The sequence below is a fragment of the Crocuta crocuta genome, unplaced genomic scaffold, assembly GCF_008692635.1.
Source record: "Crocuta crocuta isolate KB4526 unplaced genomic scaffold, BGI_CrCroc_1.0 scaffold345, whole genome shotgun sequence".
Classification (NCBI taxonomy): Eukaryota; Metazoa; Chordata; class Mammalia; order Carnivora; family Hyaenidae; genus Crocuta; species Crocuta crocuta.
Window position 1 is genome coordinate 4,138,239 of NW_027527574.1, and position 19,242 is coordinate 4,157,480.

The 19,242-nt window shown below is 38.0% G+C and overlaps 1 protein-coding gene across 3 annotated transcripts in view; it reads right to left on the reverse strand.

Moving 5' to 3' along the window:
• The window catches only part of SH3D19 (SH3 domain containing 19), a 50,497-nt gene that overhangs the window by 4,158 nt on the left and 27,097 nt on the right, over positions 1–19,242 (reverse strand). For 2 of the 3 annotated variants that reach the window (XM_077770809.1, XM_077770807.1), the window contains exons 10-18: positions 18,493–18,561; positions 18,187–18,327; positions 12,508–12,589; positions 10,748–10,878; positions 8,678–8,736; positions 6,589–6,791; positions 5,622–5,674; positions 2,875–3,061; positions 2,364–2,461 (exon numbers count right to left, since the gene is read on the reverse strand). In XM_077770809.1, the coding sequence (XP_077626935.1) occupies positions 2,364–2,461; positions 2,875–3,061; positions 5,622–5,674; positions 6,589–6,791; positions 8,678–8,736; positions 10,748–10,878; positions 12,508–12,589; positions 18,187–18,327; positions 18,493–18,561 (1,023 nt within the window). The remainder of the gene's footprint in view (positions 1–2,363; positions 2,462–2,874; positions 3,062–5,621; positions 5,675–6,588; positions 6,792–8,677; positions 8,737–10,747; positions 10,879–12,507; positions 12,590–18,186; positions 18,328–18,492; positions 18,562–19,242) is intronic. The other variant, XM_077770814.1, reaches the window with a different exon arrangement.

Sequence of the window (19,242 nt, forward strand, 5' to 3'; positions counted from 1 at the left end):
TTCCAATCTAGTGCAATTCTGAGGGCCTGAATTGCTAACTACTGGGCAACACGGCTACCACATCTTACAGTGGACTTTTTACTTTGAAAGGCTTTTACTATAATTGCCTTTTCCAAACATCCTGAGCATTTTGGACTCTACATTTATTCTTCCACATAATGGTATTCTCCTCTACCGTTTAGTCTATGCTTCCACGCTTCTGTGGCTTCACAATCAAATTTACATTCTTTCCTGTCTCTAAAGAGCTCCCTGACTCAGAACACTGATTTACCCTCATCAGGTTAGTCAAAGGGGCTATATGTCTTATTCATGTGAGAATTATAATTCCTCAACAGATGAGGACATAATTTTTACAATTATCTCCTGAAACTCTTTTGTTCTTTATGGATTCTAACCATTTCTTAGAATCTGGATTTAAGATTCTATAATGGTTCAAGATGGCCCTGGCTACTTTTAAGAAGATCTTTATCAGGCTAAATGGATTTTATTTGTAGCACTAGTACACTGCCCTCTGGAAAAATGGTTTAAGGCCCTTCTTTATGGAAAATGGAAAAGAAAAGTGCTGACTATCAAATGTCATTAATTTACTTTACTCTGCCAAAATCTGTAAAAATTTTGGCTGTTCAAAGTTTGTATTATAAATAAGTTCCTTCTGGTTCCTAAATTATAGCATAATAGTTGAATGAAACTTTTTTNAAAAGTTCTGCGAATATTCTGTGAATATTTAATAAAATATTAATAATTAACAATACTGACAGCCGTGCAGAATTCCTTAACTAATAAAACTCTAGAACTACCTTGCTTTCAGTCAGACATTTGTAAAATGGAGACGACCTATTTTCTAGAGGATACGATGAAGTCTGTTATTATTCTGACATTAACTAACATCTATATGCTTTTCCAAACATTTGGATTTTAAGGACCAAGAAATTAAGAGGGGGGGGAAAAAAGGAACTGATACAGAGTTGCCAAATTGTGATTCTGCACTAAGAAATATCTATCATTTACTGACAACATTTAATAAAAGAAATGACATTTTATTTTACTTTTTTTTAATTTTTAATTTATTTTTAGGAGAGAGAGAGACAGCGTGAGCAGGGGAGGGTCAGAGAGAGGACTAAGCCACCCAGGTGCCCCAGAAATGACATTATTTTAAAAAGAAATGACATTTTAATATGAAAAAGAAAAGAAATTCTCAGAGTGGAAAACTCCGTAATGAAACAGGAAAGCCAGCAACTTTACACAGACTTTATCTCTGCATGCCCCTTACTCCATGACTCCCCAAGATCCCTGTTTTGTTTTAGATATGTGTGGGGGCAGCCACTGTTTCAAGTCTCATCTCGCCCAATCACTCCTCCCTATTGCAGCCCTGCCTCTGGCTGCATATCTCCAATGATGGAGAATTTCCCAGCGTCTGACACAGGCTGCTCAGACAGCAACTGCTACCACAACCCTCCTCCTTCTTCTTAGAACAACAGTTCTGCATGCTGTCCTCTGACCACGGTCCAGTATAGGCTGGGGAAAGAGGATCATGGAAATACTCCGTTTTTACTCAAACAAACAAACAAACAAAAAAGAAGAGGCACTTCTTCAGTAAAGTAAGATTACATTTTAGGCTTAAAAAAATAAAAAGCTTTTGCAAAGAAGCTTAACCTTTTGGGATCATTTCCCCAAATTCAGTGTCTTTGTGGACAAGACTCCAGTGTCTCAGGGACACTGCTGTAGCTGCCAACGGCAGTAGGTACCATCTGATTTCAAAGACCTAACAGCAGCAGGCTGCCAAGGCCATGCAGAGAACCATCCTTTTCTAGGGATGAATGAAAACTTCTATATTGTTGAGGTCAGATGTTATAAGGCCTAGGAATAAGGAAGTCATTGGGGATTACAGGGCTATCAAAGTAGGAAGGTTTTAAGTACCTAAACACCTTGCTGATAATTTAAATGTGCCTTATTCACCTCTCTAATTCCATGCATTAGAATTAGGGTCTGAGATCTGTTCATTCTTAGCTAATGATCAATACTCCACCCAAATGTTTCACCCTTGGGGCGCCTGGGTGGCTTAGTCAGTTAAGCGTCCGACTTTCGCTTGGGTCATGATCTCGCGGTTCGTGGGTTCGAGCCCCGCGTCGGGCTCTGTGCTGACTGCCAGCTCAGAGCCTGGAGCCTGTTTCAGTCTGTGACTCCCTCTCTCTCTGACCCTCCCCTGCTCATGCTGTCTCTCTCTTTCTCCTAGAAATAAATAAAACATTAAAAAAAAATTAAAAAAAACAAACAAAAAAAACCCAAATGTTTCACCCTTGAGTAGAAGACACTTCAAAATTCAGAGCTATTTAATGTGGTTAAAGATAGATACACATTCTGACCTTAAAGGAAAGCTCATCTTCATTCTCCCCTTGGAAATCATATAAGGCTTTGGCCTTCTTCCCTTTCAATGCTAAAGCAGACATACTTTTTGCCTCAGCTGTGAAGACACCAAAATTCAAATATATATAGAATGACATTAGACTAAGACACAAATCAAACATTTTACGAACTCCCCCACCCCCCGACCCTGCTTCTCATTCCCAAGGCAGAATAATTTCAATTAATTTTGAATTTATTTAACTTGCAAAAAGGTGATGTTTTCTTAGCAGGAAAAAAATACATTTAGTAGACAAAATTAGCCACTATTAAGTGAAGGCATTTTTGTCCTCCCCTCCCCCCATAATGCCAACAAAGTATATGAAGGGAGTCTCCATAAATTTATGAATCAACTCTTTCAAATGTAGGCAAACAAATTAAACTGAGCATAGCCAGAGGGAAAAGGAATTCATATCATTTCAAAGGTCTTGGGTTCCCCTTAGAGAGTAACAGTCATTTCTGTAGTTGTCACACCTGGGCAGGGCCGCACAAAGACTGCCGGGAAGATCCCCTCCTTGTCACGCAGTCTGCCTTTGTACCAGTCAGAGTCCACATGCTCAAGGACCAGGATCCGGTCTCCCCTCTTGAAGGCTAAGTCTTCACTGGTCTCTGCTGTAAAACTGTGAAGTGCTTCACACCATTCTCCAGAAAGACTATTATCCTGTTACAAACCAGAAGTTTGGTGAGGAATGTGAGATTTTATTTGACATTGATTTCTACAAAGCTTTAAAGGTAGTGGGGGAAAAAAGCTAAGGGGTCATAAGATTTCAAAGCCTGAAGGCTTCTTTAAATCACCCAACATTTTATGTTGCTACCAACTTTCAGAAATAAAAGTGTCCAATAACGTTTTTCTTAAGAATATAATTCTAAATAACAGATATGATGGGATTTGTAACTTTTTTGCTTTTAAGGTATAGATACAGTGCTTAACAAAAACTTTTTTCTAATTGTTACATTAAAAATATAAGGTAAAAGCATATAGTATTTTTGACACTATGAGAAAATTCTGGTGAGGCACATAATTTTCAGTGAAGCTCTTCTTTACCTAAATTATGAGCAGGCTGTTCATCCCAGGTCTTTACCTGATTCAGAGGCTATCAGGTTCCATAGCAAGGGACTTCATTAATTCATATTTTTAATTTTATGAGGTGTAGTTAGCTCTAAGGCTGGCAGGGTAATGACCCAAATGTGGTGGGTATGATGGAATGCTCCAACAAGAGTACTTTTACCCCAAACACATCAGAAGAAGGTTTCTCTCTGCAAAAAGGTGTCTCTGCTAAGTCAAGATGGGAACCCCGTGTTTGAGGAGCTCAAGCAGGGAGGAGAGGATAATGCTAAGGCAAAGGGTTGGAGCTAGACAGGCCTAGGTTCCAGACCCAGCCTCAGGTTCAACTTAAGTGTTGCTGGAGGATTAAATGAGATCACGTACGTAGCACACTTGGCACAGTGCCTTACCCATCTTAAGTTTGCAACAATTGATGGCTTGTAATACAAAAACAAAAAACATGAAGGCAGCAATGTGAACATTTCCTTTTGGAGAACTGTAGTCACCTTTTTCCCTGTTTATCAGTGGGTGGGGATGAAAGAATTTAGAGACACAAAGCCCAACTATCAGTGACATTTTGACAAACAATGACAATAAGAAGGCTTATTCTTCTAAAATATGTTGCAAAAAACAATGGAAGTCATCCACATTCCTATTCAGTTTAGACACTTCTGAAGTCATGCTATGTACTGTAGAGTTTTTAAGCCATTTTCTCTCTCTCCCCTTATACAAATAATACAAATGTTCCTAAACATTTGGCAAGTTTGAAAATGTATAAAAAAGTGGGGGGGGAACCCACCCACATAGATAATCTTACCACCTAAAGGCAACTGCATGTTAACAGATATACTTCCTTGTAGTCTTTTTATGCTATATATTCAAATTCCCTATGACATATATTTTCCTCCCATGACATTTATATTATAAAATCTAGTATTTGTGGCCTCAGAACATTCTCCTAAGAATGGTCATATTTAGATTGCTTCCGATTTTCTCCTATTATAAAAACACCACTATGACCATCTTTGTGATTAAAATCTTGCCTCACTTTTTATCCTTTTCTTAGAGTGAGAAACAGTAATAATGTAATAATTTGTACTTTCTCTTTTTTTAAGATTTTTTTATTTTGAGAGAGACAGTGTGAGCAGGGAAGGGGCTGAGAGAAGTGGAGAGAGAATCTCAATCAGGCTCCGCAGCACCAGTGCAGAGTCCTACCTGTGGCTCCATCTCACAGACCATGAGGTCATGGCTGGAGCTGGAGTCAAGAGGTGGACGCTTAACTGACTGAGCCACCCAGGTGGTCCCTGTACTTCCTCTTTTTTAGCATTAATATACTTACTTGCTTAGTGTTGAGTTATACTGAATCTTTGTTAACTGGATAGGTTAAATGGTATTTTATTGCTGCTTTACAAGGTATTTCTTTGATTACTCATAAGGTTAAAAATTTTTTTTAATGTTTGTTCATTTTTGAGAGACAGAGAGGTATAACACAAGTGGGGGAGGGGCAGAGAGAGAAGGGGACCGAGGATCCGAAGCAGTCTTTCCGCTGGAAATCAGCCCCATAAACTGTAAATAAACTCATAAACTAAACTCATAAACTTAACTCATAAATTGTAAGACTGTGACCTAAGCTGAAGTCAGACACTCAACCAACTGAGCCATGCAGGTGCCCCAGTTAAAACTTTTTTTAATATCAGGGTGCCAGGGTGGCTCAGCCGGTTAAGTATCCGACTTCGGCTCTGGTCATGACCTTACCATTCCTGAGGTTAAGCCCTGTGTCAGGCTGTGCTAACAGCTCAGAGCCTAGAGCCTGCTTCAGATTCTGTCTCCCTCTCTCCCTGCCCCTCCCCCACTCTCACTCTCTCTCTCAAAACTAAACAAACATTTAAAAAAATTTTTTAAGTTTAATATCAGTTACTTATAGTATATCTTTTGTGAATATCCAATCATGTCTCTTTCTTTGTTTTCTATCAGCATTTGCATATCTTTCTAACCCATATGCATGAGCGCTATTATACAGATTAAAGGTATTACCAGTTTATTTCAAACATTTGCTACATGAATTGAAAAATGGTTTATAACATTTTCTCTTGATAATTTTGATAATTATGATTTTAATATTCTTCCAAGAGTTGAAACTTGGCTTTCACTACAGTTACCTATTCAAGTAGCCTACCTGAGAATTTGCACCAGAATCTTCTTTTTTGGTCTTGGGTGGTTTCTTTGTGCCTCCCTTAAAAAAAAAAAAAAAGTTAAAACTTCAGATGTAAAGACAGTGTACTAGTTTGGGGAAAAACCACAGAGAGAGAATAAAAAGTCTGGGACTCTAGACCAGTCTCTTCATGTAATGACTAACTTTGACTGGTACCATCCTCTCTGGGTCTATTTCATTCACTGTAAAATGAAGGAGGATACACACACTAGTTATACTAGAAAGTCCACTTCTGTTTAAAAGTCTATGATTTCTTGGGGTGCCTGGGTGGCTCAGTCGGTTAAGCGTCCGACTTCGGCTCAGGTCATGATCTCACAGTTCGTGGGTTCAAGCCCCACGTCGGGCTCTGTGCTGACAGCTAGCTCAGAGTCTGGAGCCTGTTTCAGGTTCTGTGTCTCCCTCTCTCTCTCTGACCCTCCCCTGCTCATGCTTTCTCTCTCTCGCTCAGAAATAAATTAAAAAACATTAAAAATCTGTGATTTCTTGCCATTTCTGATATGAAGCTATTGCTAATGACCTAAAACACCAAAACTAGATCTTCGTGAGATTACCACAACAATGACTATCCCAATAATAACTAGTACCATTTAAAAATCATTTTTCTTTCTACTTTAAAAAGTTTGGATTATTAAGCAGCTTAAGTATTATCCTATTTTAAAAAAAAAATTTTGTATGTTTATTTTTGAGAGAGAGAGAGAGCAAATGGGAGGGGCAGAGAAAGAGGGAGACAGAGGATCCGAAGTAGGCTCTGTACTGACAACAGAGAGCCCGATGTGAGGCTCAAACTAGCGAATCACAAGATCATGATCTGAGCTGAAGAGGGATGCTTAAACGACTGAGCCACCCAGGCGCCCCTTAAGTATTATCCTATTATTTGGTTTTGTTGAATTCGGATAGAACATAATAAAAAAACCATATTCTCTATACTCACTTAAAACATTCGCATCAGAGGTGGGATGATCCTCCACGAGTTCTACAAAGTTAAGGGGGAAAATCCCAGTTCTGTCTCGAAGTTCTCCTCTGGCCCATTCTTCATTCACATACTCCTTAAGAATAATAATTTCTCCCTCTGAGAAACTTAACTCATCCTTCTGGTCTCCAATATATTCAAACCGAGCAATACATCTTGGCCCTCTGAACAAAGAAGATCATGTTTGTAAGTTAAACTAGAGAGTACTAACTTCAAAATGCTTTAAATCCTTAATTTCGTCTTTCAATAAATATTTATTCTGTGTTTACTGTGGAACAAGATACACTAGGCATAATTTAAAATTTTTCATGAAAAAGTATAAGCTACATTTCTAAATGATAGTCCTTTTTAGATATGAACTTATTAACTCAAAAAGGCTAAAGGAAAAAAAAACGCTAACGTCAAGGTCACAGAATACATGCAGAATTCAGTGTCCAGTCTACACTGGTGTATCTCTTGATCACCTTTACTTCATTACATGTCTTTGTATGCATGGGCCCCAGAAATCCATGGCTGAATCTGAACCCTCTCAATCCTAACTGCACTGAGTTCAGGAGTGCCAACCCTGAGAATCTCAGGGCAAGACAGGAAACTTCTGTGGACAAATGCAATGGGCAGCAGCTGGGCAGAGTATGGTCAATAATATGCCGAATCATCAGCGAGTTATCTATAGAGAGAAATGGTCTTCACAACTGGAAGGTTTGAAGAAAATAGAAACCGGGCAAATTATAACAATTTTATACCTAACACTGTTGTTTTAAAGATGATTTCTGTACCACTTTTAAAAAGGCTTCACTTCTGATTATGAGAACAATCCTTTAATGATCTGCAACTGTGACTGAAGATAAAAGTAGATATAAAATTTTATCTCCCAAAGGCATGATTTAATACCAAACCTTCGATTTAAGGCTTTAGAGAGGAAGTTTCAATGGCAACAGTCTAGAAGAGATGCAATTGCCTGAAGAGAAAAGGTTGGTACGGCACCAAAGTCTGATTTAAATCAGGTCAATGGATCAATGGCTGTGAAGGCCCACTTTAAATTCAACCTGCTGACACAGTAAACACTGCTTAAAAATAGGAGAAAAAATGAACTTGAAGTAGAATTCAACTACTGTGGCATCAGAGGTTTTCTTATTTGTGGTAACCTTTGCATTTATTTTTTGAAGTCCTCGGGGGAGCATCTCCTTATGTCTGACCTATTCAAAGACAGGTTTACAGTCTTCAGCAGGTAGTGAATTCCACTAATTTGCTAATTTAACTGGAATATAAAGTTGCAATGTGGTAGTGTTTTAAATCACAATGGAGTTACAGTGGTGTGTAAAAGGGTATATAAATTCATGGAAAGGTTTTCAGACATAAAGGAAGACCCCTCCAACTTAACTCTTCCTTTACTTTCTTCTAGTTCCTCTTAAAAACAATACAACATGCCTAGCAATTTTTGTAGGGTTCGTATTTCTATAAGGCTAAAATATTTTCTGTAGCAAAAATATCTGAACTTTCTAAAAACCTGTTGGTAGATAAACACCAGAAGCCCCCACCCCCCCGCCCAAAAAAAAAATGCACTGGATAACGCAACTGTGCCTGCTCAAGCTCAGGCCAGGCTGTAGGAAACTCTAGGAGAGATAGTCTGTGGCTGTCTATGTGTCTATATGTCCTGCATGACAGAGTGCTGTTCATGCCAGCGTCTATCAACATGTCACATTTTCATCAGAATTTTAATCCACTATGGCTTTTTATTTTCATTCATTTATTTTAAAAAAAGAATTCACTCATAAGTAATCTCTACATCCAACATGGGGCTCAAACTTAACAACCCTGAGGACCAAGAATCACATGCTCTACCAACTGAGCCAGCCAGCCCCCCACCCCTCCAAAAAAAGCCTTGTTTCAGGCTTTTTAAACAAGCAAAATTTTCCTCTTAATTACAAAGACACACTGCGAATGTGAACGATCACACATCTGAAGTGTTTAAGTTTGGTAATTCTTTATGATATAAATGAAATGCTTGCCTCCTTTGCATTTGGTGCAAAAGAACATAATTAAAACTTACTTAACACAATGAGATAACACGGATTCTCTTTTCCCATTTCCTCCTTCAGGAACATCAATCTGTAAAGACAAAGTTAAGGCAATAATTGCATGTTTTCAGATTTTTGTTAGATAAATTTAAGGCTAACTACTTAACGAAATATGTGATTGAAATTAACCAGTTTAGCTAGGTATTAAGCTGATGAAGTAGTACCTGTGGTACTAAAAGGTAAGAAATTCAGAATTTGGGTTTTGAAAAAATTTATAACTGGGGATATAACCTTCCTTGAATAGTCAATCAATCCTCTTACTTGCCAGAATAAGCACATTAATATCATCCTACCCTGGACTGAGTTTTCTCTCTCCCATGTTCACTAAGTTGAAAACTTCAGATGAGGACGACTTGAGACAGAAACTAGGCAGCAAGCATTCACACACTACCACACATATTCCAAGTGCTGGCAGAATTCTGCAATACTTTTCTGACCCTCCCAAATAACATTTTAATCAAACTTGTAGATGTCTTCTATTATCATTAACTCTGGAACATTTTAATTTCCTTCAGTGTGTATAAAGAAGGAAGAAAGGAATTAGTACTCAGTGAGCATCTACTAAGTGGCAAGTACTTTATAGAATACTTTATTTACAGGGCTCAGCAGAGCTGGGTTGTAATAAAATATTGACCATAATGCACTATGTCTGAAAACTACTTAAGTTTTAGAGCTATATATTAAATAAATCAACAGCCTTCTTGATAAATTCTAAAAGTTTTAAAACAATTTTTTAAACCTGTGGGTTTAGAAATAACACTTATACCAATAATGTGGCAGATTCAGTGTGATTGATTTCAGTGTGGTAATTGTGCTTTTTAAAGTACTGCTACATTTGGGCAGAAGAGAAATGAGGACGAGTGCTAAAACTAACATTATTCTTAATATTAATTTAGAGAATGTGGTTAGATTGTCCAAAGAATCAAGGCATATATACACTAGACAATTTTTAAGACACACATTTTATAATCAAGAGATTCAAGCTCATTTATATTTGAAAAAATACAGGTTTTCAGTTACATTTGTTTTCTAAGTTTCTGATGTAATGGAAAATCATTGGCTTTTTTCCCCCTCAACTAAGCTGTTAATGCTCAATGATTTAAGTTTTATTGATATTTTCCAGTATTAATAAGTTACATCAAAGACTGAGTCATAGTCTTCCTATTGATATAAATGTTCAAGTGGCATTCTGATATTATCTCCATATTTCATAGCCACCTGGGCTTAGCACTTAGGGCTCTATAACATGGGCTCACATAACTGTAGGCTGTGAGGGTGTAAAAATTCTGATATTTAATTAATTTTTTGAAATTATTAAATGAAACATCATTAATGGTCCACTACCCCCAATGAAAGTACTTTAGTATTCTCAAATCTAATTTTTATTTAAGATGGAAATAAATGGGAATGGAAAGGATGAAAGAAACCAAAAGTGAAATGTACTCCAAAGAAAAGTTGGCACGGTAACCTCTGGGGACATTCTTTCAGGATTATCCAGTGACATTTAATTATTGTTTACTAAATGTTTCAAAGAATTAATATATATCCTTTAGTGCTTATCCACCCTCCATGTTGGTTCACTAGTTGACCTGCAGTCATTTTTCACCTTAGGATTTCAGACAGCATTTAGGCATTAATTATAATATAATATATTAAAATTAATCATTGCCTAGCTGAACAAACCTTTATTTTTTTTTAATTTTCCAAATACCAAAGGGATCAATGGAAAAGAGAGAATTAGAATAGAAGAATCTAGGCTTTGGGGCACCTAGGTGACTCAGTCAGTTAAGTGTCCAACTCTTGATTTTGGTTCAGGTCATCATCTCATGGTTTGTGGGTTCAAGCCCTACATGGGGCTCTGCACTGACATTGTGTAGCCTGCTTGGGATTCCCTCTCTCCTCCCTCTGTCTTTGCCCCAGCCTCCTCAAAAATAAATAAACTTAAAAAAAGAAAAATAATCTAGGCTTCTGTTTTTTTCCACAGCAAGTCACATAAAACCCACCAAACATATGACCAATTTAAACAAGCACTACCCACTTACAATTACTTTGACGTAGTTGGCAGGAAATATACCAGTCTGGTTTCCACATCTCCCTCTATACCAATCTGTGTCTATTTTTTCCAGAAGATAAACAATTTCTCCAGAAGTGAGGTGCAAATCATCAACTTGCTCTGTAACATAAAATTGTAATTATGTATGATGAATTCTTTTGGTTGCAGATTTGATTAAAGCAGCACACAAAGTAGCTTTTAATTCTGTCCACTGAGGCAGAATATTCTATTGATTCTGAGAACAGATTATACCAATCAAATTGACCTAAAAACTATAATATATTCCTCATGGGGGGATATTGTTATTATGAGCTTCCTTTTTAAAGGCCAAATTAGATGTATTTACCATGCACTGATTGATAGAAGATGGTTAAAAAAACTATTGTGTTGGCCAATAGTTCCTACTAGGCCAATACAAACCCTTTGCTAAATACATATTGAACAATGAAAGATTTTATAGACACATATAATATTATTTTCAATCATGCTTAAAAATCATTTCAATTTTAAAATATTAACTAAGGGACTAATACAGCTCCTTAGTAGGTACATGTACTCACACTAAAATAAGAATCAGTCTACCAAGTAGATCAAAAGAAGTTTTAAATAAATCATGAGTTTATTCATAGTGGCACCTGGGTGGCTCAGTTGGTTGAGCATCCATTCAGCTCAGGTCATGATCCCAGGGTCATGGGATTGAGCCTCATGTTGGTGGGCTCTGCACTAAGTGTGTAGCTTTCTGGGGATTCTCTCCCTCTCCCTCTCCCTCTCTCTCTCTCTCTCTCTACCTCCTCAAAATAAATAAACCTTTAAAAAAAAGTAGTTTATTTGTAGCCTTGGATATAAAAGGTATTTAAAAATTGGTTACAAAAAATGTGTATTTTCATCACATAAGTAATAGCTAAGCTACATTTTGCAATTCTTGGGAGAAAATTATTTCACATATTTTTTTTTTTAATGTTTTATTTATTTCTAGGAGAGAGAGAGAGAGAGACAGCGTGAGCAGGGGAGGGTCAGAGAGAGAGGGAGTCACAGACTGAAACAGGCTCCAGGCTCTGAGCTGGCAGTCAGCACAGAGCCTGACGCGGGACTCGAACCCACGAACCGCGAGATCATGACCTAAGCGAAAGTCAGACGCTTAACCGACTAAGCCACCCAGGCACCCCTTCACTTTTTAAATTAGAATTATTTTCATTATGGGGCACCTGGGTGGCTCAGTTGGTTGAGCATCTGACTTTGGCTCCAATCATGATCTCATTGTTTGGGAGTTTGAACCCTGCATCAAATTGGGCTTCCTGCTATCAATATACAGCCTACTTGTGATCCCTTGTCCCCCTCTCTCTGCCTCTCCCCCACTCATGCTCTCACTCTCAAAAATAAAAGTTTAAAAAAAAAAGAATTTCATTATACTTGTTAACTGGTATGCATTTAAATACATGGTTTTTAAAGAGTTAAAGTCTGCAATTGGTAGGCAATTCACTCTTTGTTCATTGCAAGGGAATCCCTCCACTCCCAGGCCTTTCTGTCTCCCCCCACTCTTTCTCTCTCATGGGGGGTTTCAAAGGCAAGGAAATGCAGCTAAGCTCTGTGGAGCGGTTCGGTATTAATGACCCATTGGGAAGCACGGTGAGAGGTAAGATGACCAATCTCTTTTGGCACAGAAGATGAAGATGTCCTCGAGAGGTTAACTCAGGGAAGATGTCTGCTCAAGGATCCTAAGGCTCTACCACTTATTATTTATGTGCTTACCTGCTGGGAAATCATGAAGAACAACAGCATGAGGGGCACTATTGTCAACAGGCTTGTGAGCATGGCTTGGATGGCTTGGATCCTTAGGGAGAAAAACAGGGCTGTGAATGAAGTGTGCACGATGCATGCTGGATTTGCTATTCACTTTGAGACCATTTTTTTTTCTCATTAGAATCCTCTTGACATAATTACATTCTGAGTACAAGATGCAAACCACATAGTTGAGCCAAACAAGGAAATCATTATCAAGCTGAAAAGACATGTGTCCTTGCCAAGGGAGGACAAAAGTAACTCTCAATTATGATATCCCCGAGCATTTTTTTAAAACCAAGGGAGTAAATTAAAAAAGAATTTACATTTTTTTTTTGTTTTTCAATCATCTGGTACCATTCTACCCTGAAGTAGTGTTTTCTTGACCTGTGTACCTTGCTAGGGTTGGATTTTCTTTAAACTGTTATCAGTACTATACCTCAAGAACAGAACCTTCAAAGTTGAGTCTTCATTAAAATGGTAAAAGAAGAAAGCTCTGCAATTTATACTCTTGTCTTTCATAATGAAAAGAGTTAATGACTTCCACAAAAGTATAATTCACAAAAAGTAAAATCCATTTCATTTATTACCACTTTACTGAAAGCTTTCTCTAATTTGAAGGCCAACACTACGTTCCATGCCTGGCCTAGATTTTCTATTTAATCTAAATGGTTTATTCAACAGTAATTTTAACTACATTAGCAAAGAGAATTCAATATTCTCTACCCATTTAGCCAACTTCCTAAATTGGCTAAGGAAGAGAGTAAAGTTGAAGAGTGACCTTTTCTCACTGATAAGCAATCGTTACTCTTAGTTTTTAAAAATTAATTTTCTTTTTAAAAATTTTATTGAAACTCTAGTTAACATACAGTGCAATATTGGTTTCAGGAGAAGTTAGTGATTTATCAGTTACATGCAACACCCAGTGCTCATCACAACTACCCTACTTGATATCCATCCCCCATCTAGCCCATCCCCCACCCACCTCCCTCCAACAACTCTCCCACTTTGTCCTCTATCTTTAAGAGTCCTCATAGTTTGTTTCCCCATTTCTTTTTCCCCTCTCCCATTCGTTCATCTGCTTTGTTTCTTAAATTCCACATGAGTGAAATCATATGGTATCTGTCTTTCTCTGACTGACCTCTTTCACTCAGCATGATACACTCCAGCTCCATCCATGTCACTGCAAATGGCAAGATTTCATTCTCTCTGATGGGTAATATTCCATTGTGTATATATGCCACTCCTTATCTATTCATCAGTTGATGGACATCTGAGATCTCTCCATAGCTTGGCTATTGTTGATAATGCTGCTATAAACATCAGGGTGCATGTACCCCTTCAAATCTGTATTTTTCTATCCTTTGGGTAAATGCCTAGTTGTGCAACTGCTGGGTCGTATGTAGGGTAGTTCTACTTTTAGGTTTTTGAGAAACCTCCATACTGTTCTCCAGAGTGGTTGTGCCAGTTTGCATTCCCACCAACAGTGGGTTCCCTTTTCTTCACATCCTCACCAACACCTGTTGTTTCTTGTATTGTTAATTTTAGCTATTCTGACAGGTGTGAGCTGGTACCTCATCGTGGTTTTGATTTGTATTTTCCTGATGATGAGCGATGTTGAACATCTTTTCATGTGTCTGTTAGCCATCTGGATTTCTTTGGAGAAGTTTTTATTCATATCTTCTGCCCATTTCTTAACTGGACTATGTATTTATTGGGGTGTTGAGTTTGCTGAGCTCTTTACAGATTTTAGATACTAACCCTTTATCAGGTATATCCTTTGTACATATTCTCCCATTCTGTAGGCTGCCTTTTGGTTTTGGTAATTGTTTCCTTCACTTCGCAGAAGCTTTCTATCTTGATAAAGTCCCAATAGTTCACATCTGCTTTTGTTTCCCTTGCCTCTGGCAATGTGTCTAGTAAGAAGTTGCTATAGCCAAGTTGTTATACCTGCCTGTGTTGTTCTCTAGGATTTGAATGGTTTCCTCACATTTATGTTCTGTATCCATTTTTAATTTATTTTTGTATCTGGTGTAAAAAAGGGGTCCAGTTTCATTCTTCTGCATGTTGCTATCCAGTTTTCTCAACACCATTTGTTGAAGAGACTGTCTTTTTTCCACTGTATATTCTTTCCTGCTTTGTCAAAGATTAGTTGATCATATAGTTGTGAATCCATTTCTGGGTTTTCTATTGTTACACTGATCCATGTGTCTGTTTTTGTGCAGTACCATACTGCCTTGATGACTACAGCTTTATAATGTAGCTTGAAATCCTGAATCACTATTATTCTTAGTTTTATTTAATATGAACAGATAGGCTTATTCTCTTCCTCTTCCTCCTCACCATCTAATTTGACTAAAAAATATTATTTGCACTTATAACTCAAAACTCGTCAACACTGGCAAACCTGTGAATTAAATGAAGGCAGGGGCATGCTATATTCTCTCAAGTTAGGTAAAGAGAAATACTAACTTAGGTAAAAACCATAATGGTTAATGGCAGTTCACTACAGTAGCTTGCCAAAGTAACCCTGACAATTCTCTTAGAGGCTGCTCAGTATTTTTCTCTAAATAAATGAGCATGATGGGAAGTTCAGGTTTGTGGAAAGGAACCATGAAATATTTGCAGTCTGGAGGGGCTTTAAAAATTATTTACATAATTTATTATATGTGTGTATATGTGCTTTTTCATTTTTTCCCCCTGATTTACATCCGTGGAAAAAGGAATGACTATTCAGTAAATGGTGTTAGGCTAGAGGGCTATCTGTTTGGAAAAAATGAAGTCACAGGCCTACCCAACACCAAGCACAAACATGAATCTTCAAATGGCCCAACAATCTGAATGTTAACTAAGCCTGAGAGGATAGAACCGGTGGGACAGTAACTTGAGCCTCCCAGTCAGTTTCCCTTCTCTATCTTCAATGCATGGATAGATCCAACAAGGCTGTTCATCACCCTGGCCTGGCAGCTGTAGGGCAAGAGAACAGGCTACACAGCATTGGCCATAAGGGGTCAGTACAACTTGGACCCCACCATTAGGGTGGGTGTCTCATAGGCAAATTGAATATATTTCAAAGCTCTTTCTTTTTAAAAAATTTTTTAAAATGTTTTGTTTCTTTGTTTTTGAGAGAGAGACCCGGACAAAGCACAAGTGGGGGAGGGGCACAGATGGAGACACAGAATCCGAAGCAGGCTCCAGGCTATGAGAAAAGAGCCCAATGCAGGGCTTGAACTCATGAATGGAGGGATCATGACTGGAGCCAAAGTTGGACACTCAATGGACTGAGCCACCCAGGGGTCCCCTCAAAGCTCTTTCTAATAGGACCATAATTACAGATACAAAATAAAAACTGTTAAGGCTGTTTATTCTCTATGCGTTACTCACCAGGGTAAACACCTTATATGCAGTAATTCGCTCTTTTAAGTTTTTAAACATCTTTGAGATATAACTCACATGCCATAAAATCCATCCACTTGAAGTGTATATAGTTTTAGCAAATTCACAAGATTGTGCAACTATCACCACAATCTAAGCGCAGAACATTTTTATCACTCTGAAAGGACACACCCTGCCCATTAGCAGTCATTCCCTCTGCACTCTCTCCATAGCCCTAGGCAATCACTAACCTACTTTCTGGATTTACCTATTGTGGACTTTTATATAAATGGAATCATACAATAAATCAATTCTAAAATTATCCCTGTGGAGTTATCTGAACTATTTTCTACATTAAAAAAATGAAGTTCCTATGGAGCGCCTGGATGACTCAGTTGGTCGAACGTCCAGATCTTGATTTCAGATCAGATCATGATCTCAGGGTCATGGGATCAAGCAAGCCCTGCTTCGGACTCTGCACCAGCAGTGCAGAACCGTAACTTTCTCTCTCCCTCTCCCTGACTCGCTCTCTCTCTAAAATTAAAAAAAGTTTGGAGAGGTTCAGTAACTGCCTAGAGTGATGTACAGTGAACTGAAACCCAGCTCCCTGAAACATAAATCTGTGCTCACAACCAGGCACTAAGTAACAATCTCCCACTTCCCCTATGATTTGACAGGCTCAACTTCAACTGATAATGTTCAATATTTTCTGTTTACTAAGGAATCTCAACTGCCAATGTTCAATATTTTGGTTTACTAAGGCAGGGGAAAGTATAACTCATCTTTAGAAATCTGTACCTTAAAACTAGGCTTACAAGTAGGTTAAGTTTTATTTTTCTAAAAAATGTAATACTAGCCATGAACCCAGAGTTTTCTAAAGGAGGCTTCATTATGGTATCAGCAGTAGTTGGACAATGGAGGCCAGATGTCTTCAAGTCTATGGTATAAGAGGAAGGAAAGTAATGTTTAAAGTGGAAAACCTTTGGACTATTATAAAAAGAGCAACTTCTAATTCTTTTAGCTTCTGTTTTTCATTGAGGAAAAGTTTTTGGCACTGCCACTCCCACTGTCACCCATCAGTGTGTTCTGAGAGAGGAAGGATGGCTGTGACAGATGGATAATGCTGTATCAAAACAGAGAAAATGAGTAATAGGAGAACTTTCCTGTGTGGCCTAAAGTTAGAATATCAGATTCCTAGCTGTGACTAGTTTAACACATATCTTCTCTGCTCTCCAAGACACAATTTTTTTTTTTTACAGTTTCTTGTCAAATTAGTTTCCACATAACACTCAGTGCTCATCCCCACAAGTGCCCTCCTCCANTTGTTTTGAGAAGTATGCTGGTACAATTTTGATTGGAACTGCACTGAATGTGTAGCGTGCTTTGGGTAGTAATGACATCTTAACTATATTTATTCTTCCTATCCATGAGCATGGAATGTTTTTCCATTTCTTTGTGTCCAAGACACAAATTTTTAAGTTTCTTGGCAAACTTCAAAAGATAAATTGCCTTCTAAGAAGAAAGAATTGGACTAGATTATGAATACTAGGATGAATAGCAAACCAAATACTTTACTTGGGTTAAATGATTGGTGGGTATTATTTTTTATGTTTGTCACATTAACTAACAGATAGTGAAAATTAAACTGGATAACTTAAGAAGCTCTTTTACGAATATGCCTCTATAAATTATTCAATGCTATTTTCTTTGCTAAACAAATGACCTTCGATAATCATTGCATTCTCCCAGGCTCCACAAATTTGTTAGGCCTAAACTGTGACTTTAGGCTGTTGCATTACATTTCATTTCATTATTTTGAGCTATGATCAGAGAAATGAGGTTTACTCTAAGCTTAAATCTTAAAGGGAAGTGCTTTTTAATGTCAGACTTAGCATTTATAGGCCCCCTTTTAAAATAATTATCCATTCTGCTAGGAAACTAATCTCGGGCACTTTGGTAAACATGTTTACATTATTAAAAAAAAAGCTCTCACAGTTGAATATTAATGACTGAGTGCTCTGGCTGCTGTAACTCAGCATGCTATGAAGAAGAAGGCAATGCATGGTAGTCATTCTGTGTATCAAAGTGATTAGCATGGCAGGGGCAAGTCTTTTGGAAGTAATTTATTCTTAAAATGAAATAAAATGCGACTGTAATTTTTACTCTGGTTAAAATAAACGTGCTAATAAAAACCTGAGGATGAGATATAATTAATAGTTCTATGAAATGTGCTGCCATGTGTGATATGATGGCTGTGCAATATTAATTCCTTACATTTGGTCTGCTTCTAAGATGCTCATCAAGTGGGGTGATAATCTTTAGCTGAGACAGGTGAACTCTGCCAATATCTTCTCCCTTTTGGCATTCCAAGTAATTATTTTCTGCCTCCTTCAGCATCACAAGTACGTCCCCACGCTGTAAGGCACAATATCACACTCTGAAGCAATTATTATTTAATAAAACATTATTACTTTTTTCACATTTTAATCTTTGGAGCCTAAAGCATTTAATAATGTGTAAAGCAGTAACAGAGGACAGTGATTTTTTACTTTAGCCAGTAAAGAAAGAGCTCTACTTTACCTTACAAGAGAGCTCTCCAGGGTTTTGGGAGACAATGTCTTCATTGGCAATTCCATGAGGCACAGATAGCTTAAACACAAACCCATAAAAGGATTATTCACAATCAAACAACCTCCTCATAAACTGTTGATAATGTGGAGATGTCACATGTGTGCCTAAAGTGCAACTTCTCTAGCAATTAAATTCTTGACGTGGCTTCCTCAGGCTATAGATCTAGTGGGATTCATGAGAAATGGATGCTAACAGTCTTTGGGAATGTGCAGTATGTGGCCAAAAGTTCCCTTTAACAAGCACAACCAGGAAGTTCTATTCTGTAGGACAAGGTCCACCAAGTCTCCTGAGTGCTTAAAGGATAAATGCTCAGCACCTGACCTCACTGACCTCAGACCCTAAGCCATGTCTTTATTGCAGGCTTCTCAATGGCTGTCTTCTGAAAGCTGATAGGGGATTAGAGCCTCCTCTGTAGTGCTGGACCGACTGCCTCCATTTGCCTTCAATCTCCTTTTCTCCTAGAGTCTCTCTGATACCAAGTGTCTGCTTAAGCCCATTTCATTCCCTGACTCCAGTCACTTCCTACTCAGCTGTCTGATCTTAGAAGGGCTTTTACATCTGCACCCCACCCTAGCCAGAGGACTCTGTTCCCTGCCTTGATAAATTCTGTCCGATAACTGCAGGTCAGAGGGCATATCCAGGAAATGTGATCACACAAGCTCACTTCCAACAAGGAAAGGGAGGCTTCGATTACTCAGG